General features: G+C 51.4%; 7 protein-coding genes across 7 annotated transcripts; 4 read left to right on the forward strand and 3 right to left on the reverse strand.

The window, feature by feature from the left end:
* Nucleotides 1-288: 288 nt before the first annotated feature.
* On the reverse strand, nt 289-898 carry ASPSYDRAFT_30098 (uncharacterized protein; the record flags this gene model as incomplete). Its single annotated transcript, XM_040844732.1, has 2 exons — nt 289-798; nt 830-898. 2 exons carry the CDS (start codon nt 896-898, stop codon nt 289-291), a joined length of 579 nt encoding a protein of 192 aa, XP_040705424.1.
* A 496-nt stretch (nt 899-1394) lies between these two features.
* ASPSYDRAFT_147055 (putative nucleoside-diphosphate-sugar epimerases) lies at nt 1395-2287 on the forward strand (the record flags this gene model as incomplete). The annotated part of the gene is made up of 3 exons (XM_040841680.1): nt 1395-1654; nt 1720-1819; nt 1898-2287. 3 exons carry the CDS (start codon nt 1395-1397, stop codon nt 2285-2287), a joined length of 750 nt encoding a protein of 249 aa, XP_040705425.1.
* Nucleotides 2288-2702: 415 nt separating this feature from the next.
* ASPSYDRAFT_833750 (uncharacterized protein) lies at nt 2703-4133 on the forward strand. Its single transcript, XM_040851217.1, has one exon. The coding sequence runs from the start codon at nt 2794-2796 to the stop codon at nt 3670-3672; it is 879 nt and encodes a 292-aa protein (XP_040705426.1). The 5' UTR covers nt 2703-2793; the 3' UTR covers nt 3673-4133.
* A 156-nt stretch (nt 4134-4289) lies between these two features.
* On the reverse strand, nt 4290-6657 carry ASPSYDRAFT_43528 (LysM peptidoglycan-binding domain-containing protein; the record flags this gene model as incomplete). The annotated part of the gene is made up of 6 exons (XM_040846678.1): nt 4290-4637; nt 4695-4980; nt 5049-5185; nt 5247-5582; nt 5642-5885; nt 5933-6657. The coding sequence occupies 6 exons, from the start codon at nt 6655-6657 to the stop codon at nt 4596-4598; spliced, it is 1770 nt and encodes a 589-aa protein (XP_040705427.1). The 3' UTR covers nt 4290-4595.
* A 763-nt stretch (nt 6658-7420) lies between these two features.
* ste7 (MAP kinase kinase Ste7) lies at nt 7421-9193 on the reverse strand (the record flags this gene model as incomplete). The annotated part of the gene is made up of 4 exons (XM_040841753.1): nt 7421-8014; nt 8067-8604; nt 8694-8851; nt 8906-9193. 4 exons carry the CDS (start codon nt 9191-9193, stop codon nt 7421-7423), a joined length of 1578 nt encoding a protein of 525 aa, XP_040705428.1.
* Nucleotides 9194-10365: 1172 nt separating this feature from the next.
* spt6 (chromatin-remodeling histone chaperone SPT6) lies at nt 10366-14824 on the forward strand (the record flags this gene model as incomplete). The annotated part of the gene is made up of 4 exons (XM_040841687.1): nt 10366-10536; nt 10611-10790; nt 10862-14516; nt 14574-14824. 4 exons carry the CDS (start codon nt 10366-10368, stop codon nt 14822-14824), a joined length of 4257 nt encoding a protein of 1418 aa, XP_040705429.1.
* Nucleotides 14825-15524: 700 nt separating this feature from the next.
* ASPSYDRAFT_148183 (oxysterol-binding protein related protein OSH3) lies at nt 15525-18400 on the forward strand (the record flags this gene model as incomplete). The annotated part of the gene is made up of 2 exons (XM_040841790.1): nt 15525-15560; nt 15626-18400. 2 exons carry the CDS (start codon nt 15525-15527, stop codon nt 18398-18400), a joined length of 2811 nt encoding a protein of 936 aa, XP_040705430.1.
* Between the last annotated feature and the right edge of the window lie 201 nt (nt 18401-18601).

Below are 18601 nucleotides of genomic sequence, written 5' to 3' on the forward strand. Positions count from 1 at the left end.
ACATTCAGAAGTCCCAAGAATTGTGTTTGTGGCGATGAAGAGGTTGAGGTCTTCTTTTCCTTTCTTAGTTCCCAGCATACCCAGGCGCACCTCAGCGTCCGGAATCCGAAAGGCATTGCTACCGTCGAAGCACCCACCGCGCAATGAATGACGCCATAACACAAGGTGATGGCAAAGACATGACAACAGGAAACTATACGAACCCGGATAAGATGCAGTCCAATTACTTAATGTTGACGCTCCATGTATATGTACAGTGGAGCAATAACCGCCCCAGGGCATAATCTACTATACAGCCCTCAAAAGCATTGCTATAATGGGCAGAGCAACTTGCCACGAGCGAATCATCTCGTGGGCAGTAGCGCTTGTCGGTATAACCATTATCGGAACTGTGGCAGTAGCAGTCTCGTACGAGAAGAGGATTGCCTGGTCGTCAACTTTTGCACTGTCTTCTAAGCTGGTTGTGCTGGTCGTTCCTGTTGCTGTTGCTGTTGCCGTGCAGTAGCCATCCCTAGCAGACCTTCTCTTCGGGGTCGTAGCAGCCATCTGCACCGCGTTCCTTACGGGCCGTCTGACAGCAACCTGTGGACGGCATGCATTCGTAACCAGCACTGCAATGCGTCCCGCGATCTTCACAGCATACTTCTGTGTCTGGATCGTAGCAGCAGCCATCGTTACCGCAACCTTCGTAAGGCTTGTTGCAGCATCCGGTGGGGGTGCAGTTCTGATCATTTTTGCAGCAGTCGCCGTCGGGGCATTGATGTGGGATGGATGGGTTGTTAATCTGCGTCTTGAGTTCTGTGAATGAGAGATGGAAGCGCTGACTTACACCGTTAGCGAGTAAACAACGAGCCAGTAATACAGCAGACTCAGATAGTTCCGACCAGAATGTTGCCATTTCAGTTGAATCACACCCTTGGCGGATTGGCGTCGCAACTCTGCCGAGAGTCCTTGATTAACATGGATTGCCACCGTAGTGAAACGTGGTATTCAAAGTAATCAGTAATGCATTTGGATGGGGATAGCTGAATAGATCCCGGCATCTAGCGATTGACTCGTTGACAGCGCTGTATGAGAGAGAGCCAGTCATCAGAGTCAGATCGAGGAGCCTCAGCTGGGGACCAGAAAGGATTTAAGGCAGAGGATCACCGAAGTCCGGAGTAAACAAGCACGCAGATCAGAAAGAAGCCAGGAAGAAAGTGAGAGGCGGAGAATGAACCACAAACTGCTGAGTGATGACAGCGCGCTGACCCGCTTTTCGGACATACCACAGCTCTCGTTTACCTCCGGTCAGCACCATCTGCATCACCGCTATATATTGGCCTCGTTTCCATTTTTGCGCCCCTTGTCGTTCTTATCCCTCTTAAAACGTCTATTCCCTAAAGCTTACCAGCATGCGTCTCATCCTCACCGGCGCCACGGGCGTGGTCGGCTCCGCAGCCCTAAACCACATCCTCAACCTCCCCAAGGGCGAGATCTCAGCGTTGTACATCCTCAGCCGCAGTCCAGTGCCTATGGCGGAGAACCAGCCCAATGTTACTGTCATCCAGCACAAGAACTTCAGCGAGTACCCTCCCGATCTCCTGGAGAAACTGAAGGGCGCGGACGGATGCATCTGGGCGCAAGGGATATCCCAGACCCTTGTTTCGAAAGAGTGGGTTGAGCACTGTCCTAGTGTCCTTTTATTTGATCTACATGTATTTCTAACCGTCTGCGCAGAGATTATGTTAAAATCACACTCGATTACCCTCTCGCTGCAGCAGAGGCGTTCTCCACGCTCTCGGACTCGTTCAACTTTGTCTACGTATCTGGGGAAGGCGTACGTATATCCTACTTGAAGCACTTGTCCCTTTATCTCTAGAAGATAGAATCAGAACACTCGCTAACAATAACCCAGGCAACCCAAACCCCAGGCCCATTCACGCCTTTGTTCGGGCGCGTAAAGGGACAAGCCGAATCAGCTCTCCTCGAGCTCGCAAAGAAGCACCCTAGTCTGAAGCCCTATGCCGTCCGCCCGGCCTACGTGGATACGGCGAACGACCCGGAAGTACTCAGGGTTATGTTGTCTCGGCCGGAGCAGCAAACCTGGAAGGCGAGATCGCTTCATGCCATCTTCGGTCCCGTTATGAGGAATGTGTTTACGAAGAGTGATTCGCCGACGCAGTATCTCGGAAAGTTCCTGACGGATATGGCGAGGGGTGATGGGAAGCCGTTGAGTGAGAACGGGATTTCTGGAGACGGTAGGATTATCCCCAATGTGGTTTTTCGGAAGATTGTTGGGCTTTGATTTCGGGGTGCTTTCAAGGTTAATTGCGGACGGGCGTGGTGTTTTGGAGTTTGGATTGGTTTTGGGATATACAATGGATGTACTAAATACTGGCGCTGTCGATATTCAGCGTGAGGTAACTAATCATAATCTCAACTTCTTAGGGTTACTCGGAACCGGTTGCAAAATGTTTATCGTGGCGTGAGTACGGAGTAGCTACATCAGATCCACAAAATAACGTAGAGTTCAGCCCGGTTGAACAAAACATCCCAAGGCATATTTTGAATAGTCCACCGAAATCCGGCGGGTTTTTTTGGGCCGTCGATCCATTGATTCTGGCCCCCATCAGGGAAACGTGCAAGGCTGCTGCGGTATTTCCCCGTTGGGCAAAGCTGACTCGGTGCAATATTCGCCCACCGGTTTGCCTGTTCCTCCGAGCCCGTTCATTGTTTTATGTATGTATAGCGTCCATCGCCGCGCAACTCATCGATCTAATCTATACCATTCCCACGTCCCATCCATTAAACATGTCAAAAAGCCGCCTCACACGATACCTCGGCTTCATCGCCGTTCCAACCCTCGCAGCGGGATATGGCGTACATCTAGGCCTCACACACTTGGAAACTAAATACCCAGCCCTATCCCCAGAATCAACGGGCAGCAAAGCGCTCAGAATACCCGCAAAAACTGGCCAGCATTGCGCGTATACCGACATATATGCCGCCCGAGTTCCGCTCCGTGCGCTGGAAGCGCGAGCAAGGAGACACAGACAACACAACAAAAACAACATAGTAGTCGAGAATAATAACACGAATTCGAAGGTCTCACGCGAAGAAATATGGGCGCAGTCGCTATTGTCCTCGCTAGTCTTTCGCGTCGAGGGCTCAATTATCGGACTTTTTACGAACGGGAAGTACTCGCCGGGCGACCTTGGTGAGGATGGGTTCTCGCCAATACCTGCGGACCCCAATGAGGCACATGGGCAAAAAATCCAGCCGCGGGTGCTGGTTAACGGCGTTTTGACTGTCCAGCGGGAGCCGGTGTCTTCGAGCCAAGATGGAGATAGCAATGGGTTGTTAGTCTCATGGACAATGGCAGATCCGCCGCGGTTGTTTTTTGAGAAAATCGCTCGCTTGGGGTACCCCTGGAGACTTATGTCTGGTGGGCGGCATGAGATGAGTGTGTCGGAGCCGTTCGAGGTTGACGACAATGGTAGCGGTCACGATAAGCTCGTGGAAGTCCGCTTTGCTACATCCCATGATTATGAAATCGTGGAGGCGGAGGGGAACTTGGAGCAACAGAAGCTTTTACCTCGGTGGTCGATCCGGATGCATCGCGGGTATGCGCGGCTGATTCTTGACCGTGCCGTGAGAGAACTGAAGAGCGAGCTTAACGACGAGAATTGAAAAATACGCTCCACACTCGACAACGGCTGCCAGGCCCGAATTCGTTGCCGAGATCCTAAAGAACCCCTCAAAATTGTACTAGAACAACCTTTCATGCTGAAAAACTGCGGGCTAATACACTGAATCACTTCCGTGCCTACCACATGGTCGTGGACAGAAACCGGCTCTGTACTAGTTCAAACCAGGCCGGTAGTTGTGGATTGAAGGCGCCGTCGGGAGACTCGGGCCGTTTCATTTGAACAATGCTGCCAATCTACTAAAAGCCGCCAATTTGGCTGTGCCAGGTTACCATGGATTTGATGCTGGATACGGAGGCTGCGGTGCGGTTGAGGGGGGAAAGAGGGTTCCCTGGGCTGTGTCGGTACAGGATGAATGTGCTTGAGAGGATTTCATATCAGATCGTATGTGACTGAATCAATCCTTGTTCTAGCTCATATAGAAATGAAAATCCTCCTATAGTTTATTTTTGAAACGTTGAGCTTTGAGATACAATGGTGACGATATTGGAGAAGGGGTAAATAGACTAGATTGAGTGTTAGCTGACTGCTTGACGGCAGACCCGTCAGCTGTAAAGAAGTTCGAAGTGGCAGAAAATTTAATATTGTAAGTGAGAGAACCTAGCACCTGCCCATTGCCAGTCAGTCTACTTCCAGTGCCCGAGTACTTGTTTACGGCTGTAAGAGCTTCCACCGGGTTAAACTTTCACTGCATCAATGCCATAAGTTACTGGGATTACGGAAACCCGCTCTCTACTCTATCGCATTACCGCCGGCACAAAATCACAGGGAAACCACAGTAATCTGCTAGCTTTTGTGTTTTCCTTATTTATTTCTGTGGACCATAAATGACGCTAGACCAAGCGTCACCAACTCAAACGAATGAAAACCATCATGGCACTTAGGTATCCCAAGCTGGGTCCAATGTCAACTAATTGCATTTAGTCTGTCGTTTGGGGGGAATTGGGACTATCGCCGTTAGTGAGCTAACCATTACCTGGCAGTTGATTGTAAAGCAGTACTTACCGGGGAAGTAGATGGGTTCATTGAAGTCTTCACCGTCGACGAAGACTGAATTCCAGTCGAGGAGTTGATTGTCGTTGACGGCCGAGCCGTCACAGTTTCAAAACCAAGACTAGACGATGAAGGAACGGTGCTCCCAGAATTGGACTCCGGTGCGTCGACACAGACCTCGTGATTTGGTATTACATTGCGACATACTCCCTTTTCGTCAAGAACGTCGGGATTCCATGCCGTGAACTGGGTGAGGGTAATTCCATTCTTTTTGATAATGCTGGCGCAGCTATCACCCCTAAGATGGATGTTAGTTGGGATGCCAGGTCATGTTCTCGAGATGTCTATCTTCGGGGTTTAACCTACTTCAAGACAGGCCAGAACCAAGTGCACGATTTTATAATGTTTGGTTGGCGAGGGAACAGAGTTGGCATCGCTGTGGGGAAAGGCTCTGTGCGTGTTTTTGGTGTGTCAGGTACTGCTACGCAATACCATTGATCAACCTTAATCGAAGAGCATGTCAGAATTATCACTAGATTAAGTTGAGGCATCGATGGCACGTACCTGTATTAAAGAACAGTCCTCAAGCACAGAGGGGTTCCAGTTGATAAACTCTTTTGCGGAGAAGGTACCGAACTTGAGAGAGATAAATATACACGTATCTAGCTCCCGTGCCCTGTACCAAGCAGTACACTCTTTGACTGTGCCGGTGCCGGTTGGAAATGGCACAGTGGTCACTGTCGGTGGCATAGGCTCTTGGCCACTCGGAAAAGCTGCAACACAGTAATAGTAGCCAGCGGAAAGTCCGGAGCAATTATCCTTCAATCCGGGATTCCAGTCGTGAAGCTCCTTCTCAGTAAGGTAGTAGAACCGCTCCATTATCGTCGAGCAGGTATCAGTCTGAACAGCGAATCGTCTGTTAGTTCCTAGGCGAAGGAAAGCAATGGCAGGGGCAGCACCTTATCGGCCTGGTAATAATTCCGGCAGTTTTGGGCGAGTCCACTTTGGGTCGGAGAAGGCATCCAAGTGGTTGAATTTGTGGGAAACACTGTGGAAGTGTGATTCGTAGGCTCAGGCATTGTGGTGGTGCCAGTATCAGCAGGGTAGTAGGTGAACGTGGTATTTAATGGCTGGCCAACACACACCCAGTAACCGACAAAGGGGAATGCACAATCCTCGGCAAGGCCTGGATTCCACTCTAGTCTGTGACATGGTAAGTATATAATGGGGAATGCGGGGAAGATATTTACAGCTGTTCAGGGCTCACCCATACGGCATAGCGAGCCTGAATTGTGTCGCAGGTATCACCAACAGCAACACGATGCCACCTGTTACACCCTTCCGGTTGCCCGGGTTGTGTATGTGTTGGGGGCCATGTGTCATTCCTACTAGTAGGGGGAGGCGGGGTCCACGTCGTGATGGGATTAGCTGTCGAGTATGATCCAGTCGGGGTGAGGGGGGTAGAGCTGGAAGGCGTTGGCGAGCCAGAAGGAATCAGGGCACTAGAAGAACCAGATGCGCCAGGCGTTGACGAGCCAGCGGAAGCCAATGTGGTTGAGGTAGTGGCATTACCAGTGATTGTACTCTTGGTGCTGCTGCTGCTGGTTGTCTTGGTGGTACTGACGTTGGTAGTTTTGGTGCTGGTAGTGGGAGGAGCTGGAGGGTTGGGCGGTTTTCCAACACCAACACAGTACGAGTAGTCTGCCCACAGGTTCTTCTCACAGTTTTTATCCAAGTCTGGGTTCCATTTGAAGAAATCCGGCAAAGAGATATTGAACAAATGGACTATCTTGTCGCACGTGTCGCCACGTTTGGCAGGGAACCAACGAACGCAGTTTTTGTCGGTTCCAGGACGAGTTGCGAGCGACGGTGTGGTCTCCGAGGGTGGTGGATCTTTCGAATCTGCACGATCTTGGATGGTCGTCGCAAAAACACATGTGAAAAGCAATAGCAGCGCTAAATAGTGCTTAAGCATGGTGGGAATTATCATGCCCTTTACGCAAAGCTGTTCCAGTTCTTCCAATGATGGTCTGTTTTATCGAATAACAGCTCCTGGATGGGTTTTATGGGGTTTTGAGAAAGTAAAACTTGGGATAAAAGAAGAGTTTTAGCCGGAGGCATAGAACGAAGTAAGGTAAATTTGTCTATCAATAATAGTTATGAATGCTATGGCTATCAAGGGCCTTCAAAAGCAAGTAAACAAGCAATGCAGGTTTCATCAGCCTATTCACAAGACGTAGCACCAGTTTCTGTGCAAGCAATCATGGGCGCTAGATTATCAACATGAATATAATGACCTTGAATTTAACCAATCACTGTACGTGACAATAGGCAGATGTGAAAATATGCTACCCTAAGAACTGTGCAGGTGTGGTGGTGATTTGCAATGACATACATTCTTCGCTGGAATAAATTTGCACACAAGAGGCCAATGGCATTTCAAGATTTAAATCCAGAATAAGACAGATGCAAGAGTTCCAGCCTCAACAAAAGGGTAAAAGGAAAAGAAATATGAGATGAGAGGTACAAAAAAGGGTCTTCAAATCATGAGGTAACCCAAGGGGCACAGGTACGTAGCCAGGATAAGGAACAAAGGAAATCGGGATAAGGTAGCAAATAAACGAGAATGGCCAAAGAACGAATACGCCCTGCCGATGCAAATTCATCAGAAATACGGTGGCCCAACCACATTTTAATGTTAAAGTTCAGAGGATAAGGTGATGGGAGTGGACCATGAGTTACACGGCTCCTTTCATGTGATCGCCTCGACGCGACCAGCCTCCTGAGTTTGGGGCCGCGGGCGTAGGAGCGGCACGGAAGGGTAGGGCCGTGCTCTGTAGGGGCATTCGCGAATTTGTATTGTGTGAGCTCGCTGAACGAGAACCGAGAGAAGGCCGTAGAGACTGGTCAGTTGTGGAGCTCGTGTCGCCTAGGGGAGTTCGAGAGGGCCGACGAGCTGATCGATTTTCATCCTGCCTCGATTCAAGAGATAGGTGTTCCAACGATATTGGTGGAGAGCGATTTGACCGCGAAGGGAAATAAGAAGGATTTGAAGGGACGTGTTGTCGTTGCTGAGAGGAGCCGTGGTCTACATTGAGAGGAACTTCTCCGGCTGCGGAACGCGAGGACTTGTTGGACACTTGCTTTTGGGCATGAACAGGAGACGGGGCCTTCGGCTGGCCGGGCGATGGAATGTCTTTACTCTCCTTCAGGGATTTCGGTGCGGGGGGTGCTAAGTAGGATTTTCGGTTGTGTCGTTCCATCATGCTTATTGCCCACTCTTGGAGGTCAACAGGTGTTCGCTTGGCGGCTTGTAGAAACGCATCTTTCTCCTAAATCATGGGTCAGTATACTAAGATCTGCGGAAGGACGAGGGGCACAAACATATAGCTCGAGAGGGGTTGGCCGCTCTTCGGACTTCTTCAGCAGACATTTCGCAACAAACTCGTGCAAAACCGGCGGGAAAGCGTCACTCCTGGGCAGTTTGGGAGCAGGCTCGTGAACAATTTGCTGTAGAAGGTCCAAAATTCCCATTGGGCCTGCGCTGGCCCGGTCTCCGGCTGCGGAATCTGACGCGTCAAATGGAAATCGGCCAACAGCCAGTTCCATAACTGTCAATCCCACACTCCAAACATCCGAGCGGACAGTATAGGCACCACCCTGGATACGTTCTGGGGCCATGTAAGTTGATGTTCCAACAAACGTATCTGCTATAGAATTGACTGTTTCCGTTGCGACTCCAAAATCACAAAGCTTGATATTGCCTCGAGAGTTCACTAGAACGTTGGACGGCTTGATATCACGATGCATGATACGATGAGCTTCATAGAGATACACTAAGCCGGCGAGAATCGACTCGGTGATTTTACCCAAGACATCGACCCTAACAGGTCCGAAGTCTTTGGAGATGCGATCGAGTGAACTTTAAAGAAAAAGGAAAAGAAAATCGTTAGCGAGCTTACAGTGCAAAAGGCGGCCTGGTTATAGATCGGACAAGCCTTGAATACATACCCACAATCCATGTACTCCATGCACAGCACAATGTCCCTTGCTTCATTCTGGAATGCCCCGTAAAAAGTCACAATGTTCGGGGAGTTACAATCATGGCCGACCTGCAGTTCTCGCAAAATCTGTTTCCTCACACCCTCTTTGGCATCAACTCGGATAATCTACCAGGTTTGTCAACAAAGCCCACAACCTATAGGATAAGGATTATCTTCTACCTTCCGAGCCATGACAACCTTGGTCGAAACATGCATGACTTTTGACACAGTCCCTCCATTTCCAGCACCAAGTTCTTTGAGGGTGACTAAATCCTCGCTGCGCAGATCCAGCCTGAACTCCAACCCGATTTCCAGGGTATCAGTCCGGGTACTCTCGCTGTTACCGATAGCTCCAGGGACCTGAGCATCACCGTCGGATGGGTTGGCGGCGGGCTTTGGGGCAGCATTCAAGGCAAGTCCCTTGACATTTTTGCGCTTCAGAGTTCGTGCTTTGAATTGGTCGGCCATGGTTGCGGCGACTGAAAATCAACTGACGGACGAGGGGTCGGGTTGAGGCAGCGAATCGAGGGAAGGGCAACGATTGTCAAAATAAACACCGGAAAGCGAGCGGTACAGATCGTTGCAGGCAACCCGTCTGCTCGATAGTGACGAGATCGTAAGCCTCGAGCGGATTGTTCGTGGAGCGTTGAAATGCAAACAAGCGCCGGAGGTCCGAGCCAGTGAGGTGGGGGTTTCCCCTGGACTCAGGTGCGACAGTCGGTGTCTGATAATCTCTTGACGTTGCTTTGAAGGCCGCCAAGTAGAAATCGACACGGCTTCGGGAAGCTCCAAGCGAAAAATGAATGAAACGACGCGGCGACCGGAAGATGTGAGGAATATCCGAATCGATGGGACGGTGGATGGACGGACGCCTTATAATGTGGATGGTGGAGCTTCGGGCGGAGATGGAGAGGGAAACACAGGCGCGAAGCCCAGCGCCTCTGCAGGGCATTTATTATTGGCCAAATATAGAACTCGGGGGAAGAAAAGACAAATTTGAGGGAAGCAAAAAGTACGTGAAGTGAGTCTGAACTGAAACTGCTCTTCGGATTCCTGTCTATTCCTAGGGCACTCTAGCATTTACAGTTGGTTCCTGGGACCATGAACAAAAGCGAAAGTGTAAATATCCTTTCTTTCATTTGCAGTCCCTCGTCCTAGGTACTATTCGGAATGAGGACATGTCCACGGCAATAAGATGAAAATGCAACGGGATCTTTAACGAAGTGCTTGATCAACGCAAAGTCAGGGAAACGTCGTTTCGGGCCTCAGTCGATCTGGAATTCTGGATCCTGGATCCTGGAGCTTTGATAGTGATAATGCACGACAAGCTGCACGTGATAGTCGCTTCAGCCACAGAACCTCCCAGGCGCCACAGTGGTAAGGCGGTGAAGCAAAACTGAGCCACGCCGACGACCAGAAAAGACTCCGGCCAACCAGCCATCCATACCGGGAGTCAGTCGTTCTTTGAGCGCCTCCCAGACTTTCGCTAATCCAATTCTCCGTTGTATCGGTGTCACGGCGTCTGTGTTGCCCGCCTCTTTTCGGCGATCCGACACCTCTAGCTTTTCTTTCCCCGTCCTACCTCCCTTGTATTATCACGAGCCCTTTCATCTCATCTCTAGAAAGTCTGACAACTCAAGATGAGCGCCCGCGATCTTGTCGAGGGAGAGGCCCTCCTAGACGATGAGGAGAATGAGGAGGAGCTTGTCGATGACTATGGCGATGGTGGAGAACGTGTTGACACGAGTGGCAAGCACTACGATTCCAGCGAGGAGGAGGAAGATGACGACGACGAAGAAGCAGCTCAAGCCGTAAGTTGGGGATCATAGCACGCGAGGCGCGTTAGCTATACCAATTCTTCATGCTAACTCTGTGGCTATTGTAGGTGCGGGAAGGGTTTATCGTTGACGAAGACGAGGAAGAAGAAGAGCGCGCGCAACGCCGCCGGGAGAAAAGAAAGCGAAGACGCGAAGAACGAGAAAGAGAGGATGAACACTTAGACGAGGAAGATTTGGAACTCATTGGCGAGCTCAATCCAGAGCGCCAATCGGCAGCTGCAGCCGACGTATGACTTCCCCTAACCTGGCCTCAAGAGAGCGTCTTCTACTGGCCAAACAAATTGCTAACTAGGCCTAGTCAAAATTCAAGCGTCTAAAGCGCGGTCACAAGGATCGAGACATTCGGCAACCGTCCCAAGCTATCGATGACATTTTCAATTCCGACGAGGAAGATGAGCCCGCACCAGACTATGGCAGGCTCGGTAGGAGACACCCCGGCGATGAGATGGACGACTTCATTGAAGAGGATGTGTTTTCGGATGACGATCTACAACAGGAGCGAGAAGACCTGGAGGTTGCTCGTCCCAGGAAATCGATTCCCTTTGGGGCCACCGACACCACTGGCCTCGACGAGAACGCTCTTGAAGACATGCGCGCCGCGTTTGGAGACGGAAACGAATATTACTTTGCTCTTGCTATGGAGGAGGAAGAGGAGGAGCAGGAGGAAGACGTCGAAAAGCACTTGGATCTCAAGGATGTTTTTGAGCCTTCGCAACTTGCCGAGAAGATGTTGACCGAGGAAGATAACCAAATTCGCCTGGTAGACGAGCCGGAACGGCATCAAATTGCCCGCAAACCATACCGCAATGTCGTCTTGTCCGAAGACCAATTCCGCGAAGAGGCCGCCTGGATTGCCAACCTCATGCTTTTGAAGAAACGTCTTGAACCAGAGCTACGCGAACCCTTTCAGCGCTCAGTTGCCAAGGTCCTCGAATTTCTCGTTACCGATGATTGGGAGGTGCCATTCATCTTCCAACATCGGAAGGACTACATGATTCACACAGTTAAGGTTCCTGTAAATGGCGCTTCAGCGGATCTTGATTCAGGCGCCCAGTATACAATCAAAGCAGAGAAATTGCTGAACATGACTGACCTTTGGGATATATTTGACCATGACCTCAAGTTCAAAGCTCTGGTGGAGAAACGCAACACTATTCAAAAGACCTATGATAACATTCAGTCGGTTTTCTCCCTCGACGACTCGATCGTTGACGAAATGTTACCAGCAGCCACAACAATGGAAGAGCTGCAAGATATCCAAGATTATATCCACTTTCAATATGCGTCGCAGATAAGGGATCTGGCTGCTACAAACGGTGACGCTACCGGGGAATCTCAAAGGCGAAAGGCCCAGACCAAGAACTTCTTCGATCGGGTTCGCAATAGCAAAGCCTACGCCCTGGTACGTGCATTTGGTATTACAGCAGATGCATTTGCCGGAAATGCTCTGAAAGAAGGTCGTCGTCAATACACAGAAGATCCATCAGAGCGCCCAGATGAAATGGCAGATGGGCTTGTTGACAATGACTTTGGCAACTCATCGCAAGTGGTCAAGGCCGCCAAAGGCATGTTTGCAGAAGAAATTGTAATGAGTCCCAAAATGCGAAAAGTCATCCGCCAAGCATACTACATGAATGGCGCCGTGGACTGCTTTCGGACCGAAAAGGGGTTGCGACGCATCGATGAGCAACATCCATACTACGAGTTCAAGTACCTTAGAGATCAACAACTCAGCGATATCGCGCGTCAGCCTGAGCTATTCCTTCGCATGCTGAAGGCAGAAGAGGAAGGTTTGATAGAAGTCAAAGTACGCTTTGAAAACTTCGAGAACTTCCGAAGGCGCCTATACCCTGATATCGAGTCCGATAACTACAGTGAACTTGCAGATTCCTGGAATCGCATGCGGCGCGAAGTGGTCGACCTAGCTTTGGGCAAGCTAGAGCGTGTCATCAACCGTAGCGTCAAGGAGAACATCCGCCAAGAATGCGAAAACCATGTTGCAAAAGAATGCCGAGAAGCGTTCTCCCAACGCTTAGATCAAGCGCCTTACAAACCCAAGGGTATGGTTCTGGGTACGGTCCCTCGCGTATTGACGCTGTCCACTGGTGGTGGTATCGTCGGACGGGAACCCATCCACTGGGCTTACGTTGAGGAGGATGGCCGGGTTCTCGAAAACGGAAAGTTCGTCGACCTATCTGTGGGTGACAAGGATCGCGGTATCGGGGATGGTAAAGATGTGGACTCTCTAGTCGAGCTTGTGAATCGCCGTCGACCGGATGTCATTGGGGTGTCCGGCATGTCTCCCGAGACTCGGCGACTTTATAAGCTATTGACTGAGGTTGTGGACACGAGAGATCTGCGTGGCGCGCTTTACACCGATGACCGTGATGATGAAGTCAGTGACCGCCTAGAGGTAGTTATCATCAACGACGAGGTGGCGCGGCTTTATCAGAACAGCGAGCGAGCGAAGAAGGATCATCCCAGCTTTGCTCCCCTCACCCACTACTGTGTTGCGCTAGCCAAATATTTACAGAGTCCCCTGAAGGAATACGCTTCGCTAGGTCGGGACATCGTGTCAATTCAGTTCAAGCCGGGTCAGCAACTTGTTACACAGGAATTACTGCTGAAACAGCTGGAAACTGCACTGGTCGACATGGTCAACCTCGTCGGAGTAGACATCAACGAGGCTGTGTCAGACCAAGCTACTGCAAACCTTTTACCTTACGTCTGCGGTTTGGGGCCACGCAAGGCAGCACATCTCTTGAAGATAGTGAACATGACTGGCGGGGTGGTCAACAGCAGGTTTTCGCTGATCGGAGTCAACGTACAATACCCTGCAATGGGGGTGAAGGTATGGAACAACTCAGCAAGCTTCCTATACATCGACTATGAGAGCGCCGACGCCGATGCGGATCCCCTTGACAACACACGGGTGCACCCGGAAGATTACGATATCGCTCGCAAGATGGCAGCGGACGCCTTGGAGTTGGACGAAGAGGACATCAAGGCAGAAACTGATGAGAATGGCTCCGGTGCCATTGTGCGCAAGCTCTTCCGGGACGAGGCTCAGGATCGCGTGAACGATCTGATCCTTGAAGAATATGCGGAACAACTCGAGAAAAATCTCAACCAGCGCAAACGTGCCACGCTCGAAACAATCCGTGCGGAACTCCAACAGCCTTACGAGGAACTGCGAAAGCAGTTTGTCTTCCTTAGCACGGATGACATCTTCACCATGCTTACTGGCGAGACGACAGACACACTCGCGGAGGGTATGGTGGTGCCTATCGCTATTAAGCGCATCAGCGACGACCACATCGAAGGCAAGCTAGACTGCGGAGTTGACGCCCTCGTTGGGGAATCAGAAATGACAGATCGCTACGACATCCCAGTGCGCGCGATTTACTCACTCCACCAGACGGTACCAGCTAAGGTGATGTTCTTAAACCGCAAGACATTCACCTGTAACGTGTCTTTGCGCGAAGAACAGGTCAGCCGGCCGTCTAGGCCTGCAGCCGACCGGATGCACGCAGGAGAATGGGATCATCGTCAAGAGGGCCAGGATAGGGAAGCACTCGAGGCGAATACACAGAGTGGCGGGCGTACGATGCGTGTCATTAAGCATCCCCTGTTCCGCCCATTTAACTCCACGCAGGCAGTGGAGTTTCTCGGGTCACAGAGTCGTGGTGATGTGGTTATTCGACCGTCTTCCAAGGGGCCTGACCACCTGGCTGTCACGTGGAAGGTAGCCGACGGCATCTTCCAGCATATTGATGTCTTGGAATTGGACAAGGAGAACGAGTTCTCCGTTGGGCGTACATTGAAGGTCGGAGGCCGATTCACATACAGTGATTTGGATGACCTGATCTTCAACCATGTCAAAGCTATGGCCAAGAAGGTGGACGAGATGATGCTGCACGAAAAATACCAGGAAGGCAGCAAAGACATCACTTGTGGGTTACCTCTCTGCACCTTGTCTTGTCAGTTAACGAGTACTAATGCCTGTTTAGATTCCTGGCTTGACACCTATACTAGGGCCAATCCCCGACGGTCAGCATACGCATTTTGCATCGACCCCAAACACGCGGGGTACTTCTTCCTTTGTTTCAAGGCTGGAGAGCATGCGCAAGTGCAAAGCTGGCCGGTGAAAGTCATTCCTCAGGGCTATGAGCTGCAGCGCAACCCCTATCCAGACATGCGGGCGCTGTGCAACGGATTCAAACTGCTGTTTACCAATATGCAGGGTTCAAAGCGACGCTGAGAGGATGGACATTCGTATTTATTGTTATTCTAGCATATTTCTTCTATACTGTGTAATATTCTCCACCATTTTTGCGGGGATAGTAGGGAGTCCTCTATTTGAATCCAATACAAGTCATCGACGAAGGAAAGCCATTGAGCAGCATAGCGTGGTCCGTCGACCAAAGACAGGACTAGAATTTGTGAATGCGTGAGTGCGTGAGTGCGTGAATGTGTGAATAATAATTTCATGGTCCATCCGGGCGAGCCGGTCCCTGAAAGTCAACCTGTTCCATGTGACGGTGCCCTGGAGTTGTTCCTCGGTGTTTCTCGGAGGCTGTCCCACAGCCTCAGGCCTTACAGGGGACTCTCCGCATTATTTATGAAGGAAGAATGACATGCGGAAGAAGATGACAGGTCTTCCTTTCCCCCCTCGCCTGTCGCTGATTTCCCTTCCTTTTTTTCGTCAATTATTCTCCGGCTGCCTTCTTGACCCTGCTGTCGCTGCGATCATTGTATAATTATACTCGCTCTTCTCCCCACTCATCTCGTGCTGTAATGTGCCCGTGAATTCGCTCCACCCTGCAGGCACCGACTAAAATCCCATTCCCCCCTTCTCCATCCCCCACTTCACGCCAGTCGCGCGTTGGGTTACCGTTTATTGTCGTCATCGATCCTTTTCCTTTTAGTTGGTGGCTTCCCTGTTGCCCTTTTTCGCAACCATGGCAGCCATGGAAGAGCTGGAAGTCCATAGCAAGGTAGGCTCTGAGGAATGCGACAAAGAGGAGTCAGACAAAAGCTAACCGAGTGTTTGTCTCCCCAGTCCTACTTCGTCCGCTGGGTCCCCGTCAAATCCGGTCATACTATTTCCTGGAGCATTCAACCGCATAAGAAGTCGCTCAATTTCGGGATCTTCAAGCATCCCGGTCAATCCGGCGTTCTTAGTACCCCCAATTTGTCCTCAACAGATACCCCGAGTAACGACTCGAACGAGAACCTCGCAAATGGCGGCTCCAGCTCGCGCCAGAGTAATTCGGCGTCCCTTATTGACAAGCTGACAACCATGGGCTTGAAGCAAATCCGCTGGGTCGGCAAATGTGAGGCAGACAAGATCGTCCAGGGGACGTACGATGTGCCTTCCAATGAGGGCGGAAATTATGCGCTCGTCTTCGACAACACGTTTTCGAAACAATTGTCCAAGACAGTGACCCTAGTGCTACTCACCTACCCAACTGCTCTGCCCCCGCAGGCAGTTCCAACACCCCATGCGGCCAGTCAACCGGCAAGCGATGCAACGGAGTCTCAATCCTCCCGGAGGCGGGGCAACAGCCTTATTGCCAAAATGCCGCCGCAGATCCAGGTGCAAGAGGGTGATACAGAGACAACTATCCACACTGGTATTCTCCTCAAGCGTCGCCGTAAGCGCCATCAAGGGTGGGCGCGCCGGTTCTTCTCCCTTGATTTCGCGACTTCTACCCTCTCCTATTTCCACGATCCCAACTCTGCTACCCTACGGGGCTCAATCCCGCTGGCTCTAGCCGCCGTAGCCTGCAACGAGAAGTCGCGCGAGATCTCCATTGATTCTGGTACTGAAGTCTGGCACCTACGTGCCCGCGATGACACCGAGTTTGCGTCGTGGAAGCGCGTTTTGGAAAAGGCGTCTTCTTCCAAGAACGCGGCAGATGATGATCAGAGTCATTCGCCGAGGCATCTACATCCGAACACGGCATTCCAATCGCCCACCCAGCGTTCTATGGCAAGCGCTGCCGAGGAGCGCGAATGGATGCAGGTCGCCGACCTAGTCAGCCGAGTCTCGGGATCCCGTGATGCTGTCCGACGCCTGGCCAAGGACACCGATCCAAAGTATATGAGTCCCGCACCACCATCCCGTGGAAGATCTGGCCGGTCACCCAGCCCTCATCCGGAGACCAATGGCGACGAGAAGCGGCCCTTCTGGAAGCGGAAAACTTCCAACCCAGTGGCTAAACTGTCCGCTCCGAGCGATTCGTCCCTCGATCGAAAAGCAGGCGGGGGGATGGGTAGTGAACAAGCCAACGAAACCCACGAAAGCCTCATGGCTCTTTTGCGTGACCTAGACCAGGTCGTCAGTGAATTCTCGACCTTAATCACAGAGAGCCAGCAACGTCGTCACACTCCAGAGCTCGGTATACAATCGCGAAAGAGCATGGAATCAGACAAATCTGAAGAGTTCTTTGACGCTGTCGATGCATCAGACTCCCAAATGCTCACCATCAAAGGCGACAGTGACGACGAGGAGGCTATGGAGGATGCTTCCGCAGATGCTGCAGCCGACGATGCGCCATCCGATAGTGACGACGACTCAGAACCTGCAAGCACTAGCGGTACCCATGATCAATACTCTCCATTATTCCCAGCACGGCCCAAAACCCTCACTCCGCTGCCGCTGGACACCGTCTCTCGCCGAAACAACATCACCGCCCCGACAGTGATGCCGCCCAGCTTGATTGGGTTCCTCCGCAAGAACGTCGGCAAAGATCTTTCCCAAATCTCAATGCCTGTCTCCTCAAATGAGCCCCTCTCCATGCTCCAGCGTGCAGCTGAAGTCATGGAATACTCAAACCTCCTTGATAAGGCAGCCCAGGTCAATGATGCTAACGAACGACTCCTCTACATCACTGTGTTCGCTCTCTCCTCACTGTCAAGCAGTCGTGTCCGTGAGCGAGCAATCCGCAAACCATTCAACCCCATGCTCGGTGAAACATTCGAGCTCGTCCGTGAGGACATGGGTTTCCGGTTCATTGGAGAGAAGGTCTCCCACCGACCCGTCCAGCTCGCCTACCAGGCCGACAGCAAAAATTGGAGTCTCGCCCATTCCCCGCGCCCTTCCCAGAAATTCTGGGGTAAATCAGCCGAAATCGTCACAGAGGGCAAGCTTCGCATCACTCTTCACTCAACAGGCGAACACTTCTCTTGGTCCCCGGCAACCTCATTCCTCCGTAACATCATCGCAGGCGAGAAATACGTAGAACCAGTCGGCGAAATGACCGTCCTCAACGAAACAACAGGCCACCGCACAGTCTCCACCTTCAAGGCCGGCGGCATGTTCTCCGGCAGGTCTGAAGAAATATCCACCAAACTCCTCGACTCCTCAGGCCGCGAAACACCACTCGGCCTTGCAGGCTCCTGGGTCTCATCTATAACCTTAACCCGCAACGGCTCCTCCGGTGCAACGGTCTGGACCGCTGGGGCGCTGGTCTCTAGTGCTCCCAAGCATTACGGTCTGACAACCTTCGCTGCGGCACTTAACGAAATTACCCCGGTTGAAGAGAAAAAGATTCCGGCTACGGACTCCCGGCTCCGACCGGATCAGCGCGCCCTCGAAAACGGCGACGTCGACCGCGCAGAAGAAGTCAAGGTCCTGCTCGAGGAAGCACAGCGCGCTCGTCGTCGCGACATGGAAGGCGCTGGCGAAAGCTGGGAGCCCCGATGGTTCACAAAAGTAGACGAGGCACCGGAAAGCGAACCAGTTTGGCGGTTGAAGGGCGGGAAGGATGGGTATTGGGAGGAGAGGACGAAGGGGTCTTGGGGGACCGTTTTGCCGGTTTTTGAGACTTAGATGTGTAGGTGTAGGGGGAGGGGAGAGATAAAATTGTATAGGGGATTGTTGGCTGGTGGTGGTTGTGACGGAAAGATATAAGTAATGAATAACATTGAAGTCCTATAAAATACAATTTATTTAGCCTCACATGTGATTTTTATGATCAATCATGGTTCCTCTACTTGTGTTAAGACCTTCTCCCTTCCTTCTTGTTTTTTT

The sequence above is a fragment of the Aspergillus sydowii genome (assembly GCF_001890705.1).
Source record: "Aspergillus sydowii CBS 593.65 unplaced genomic scaffold ASPSYscaffold_3, whole genome shotgun sequence".
NCBI lineage: Eukaryota > Fungi > Ascomycota > Eurotiomycetes > Eurotiales > Aspergillaceae > Aspergillus > Aspergillus sydowii.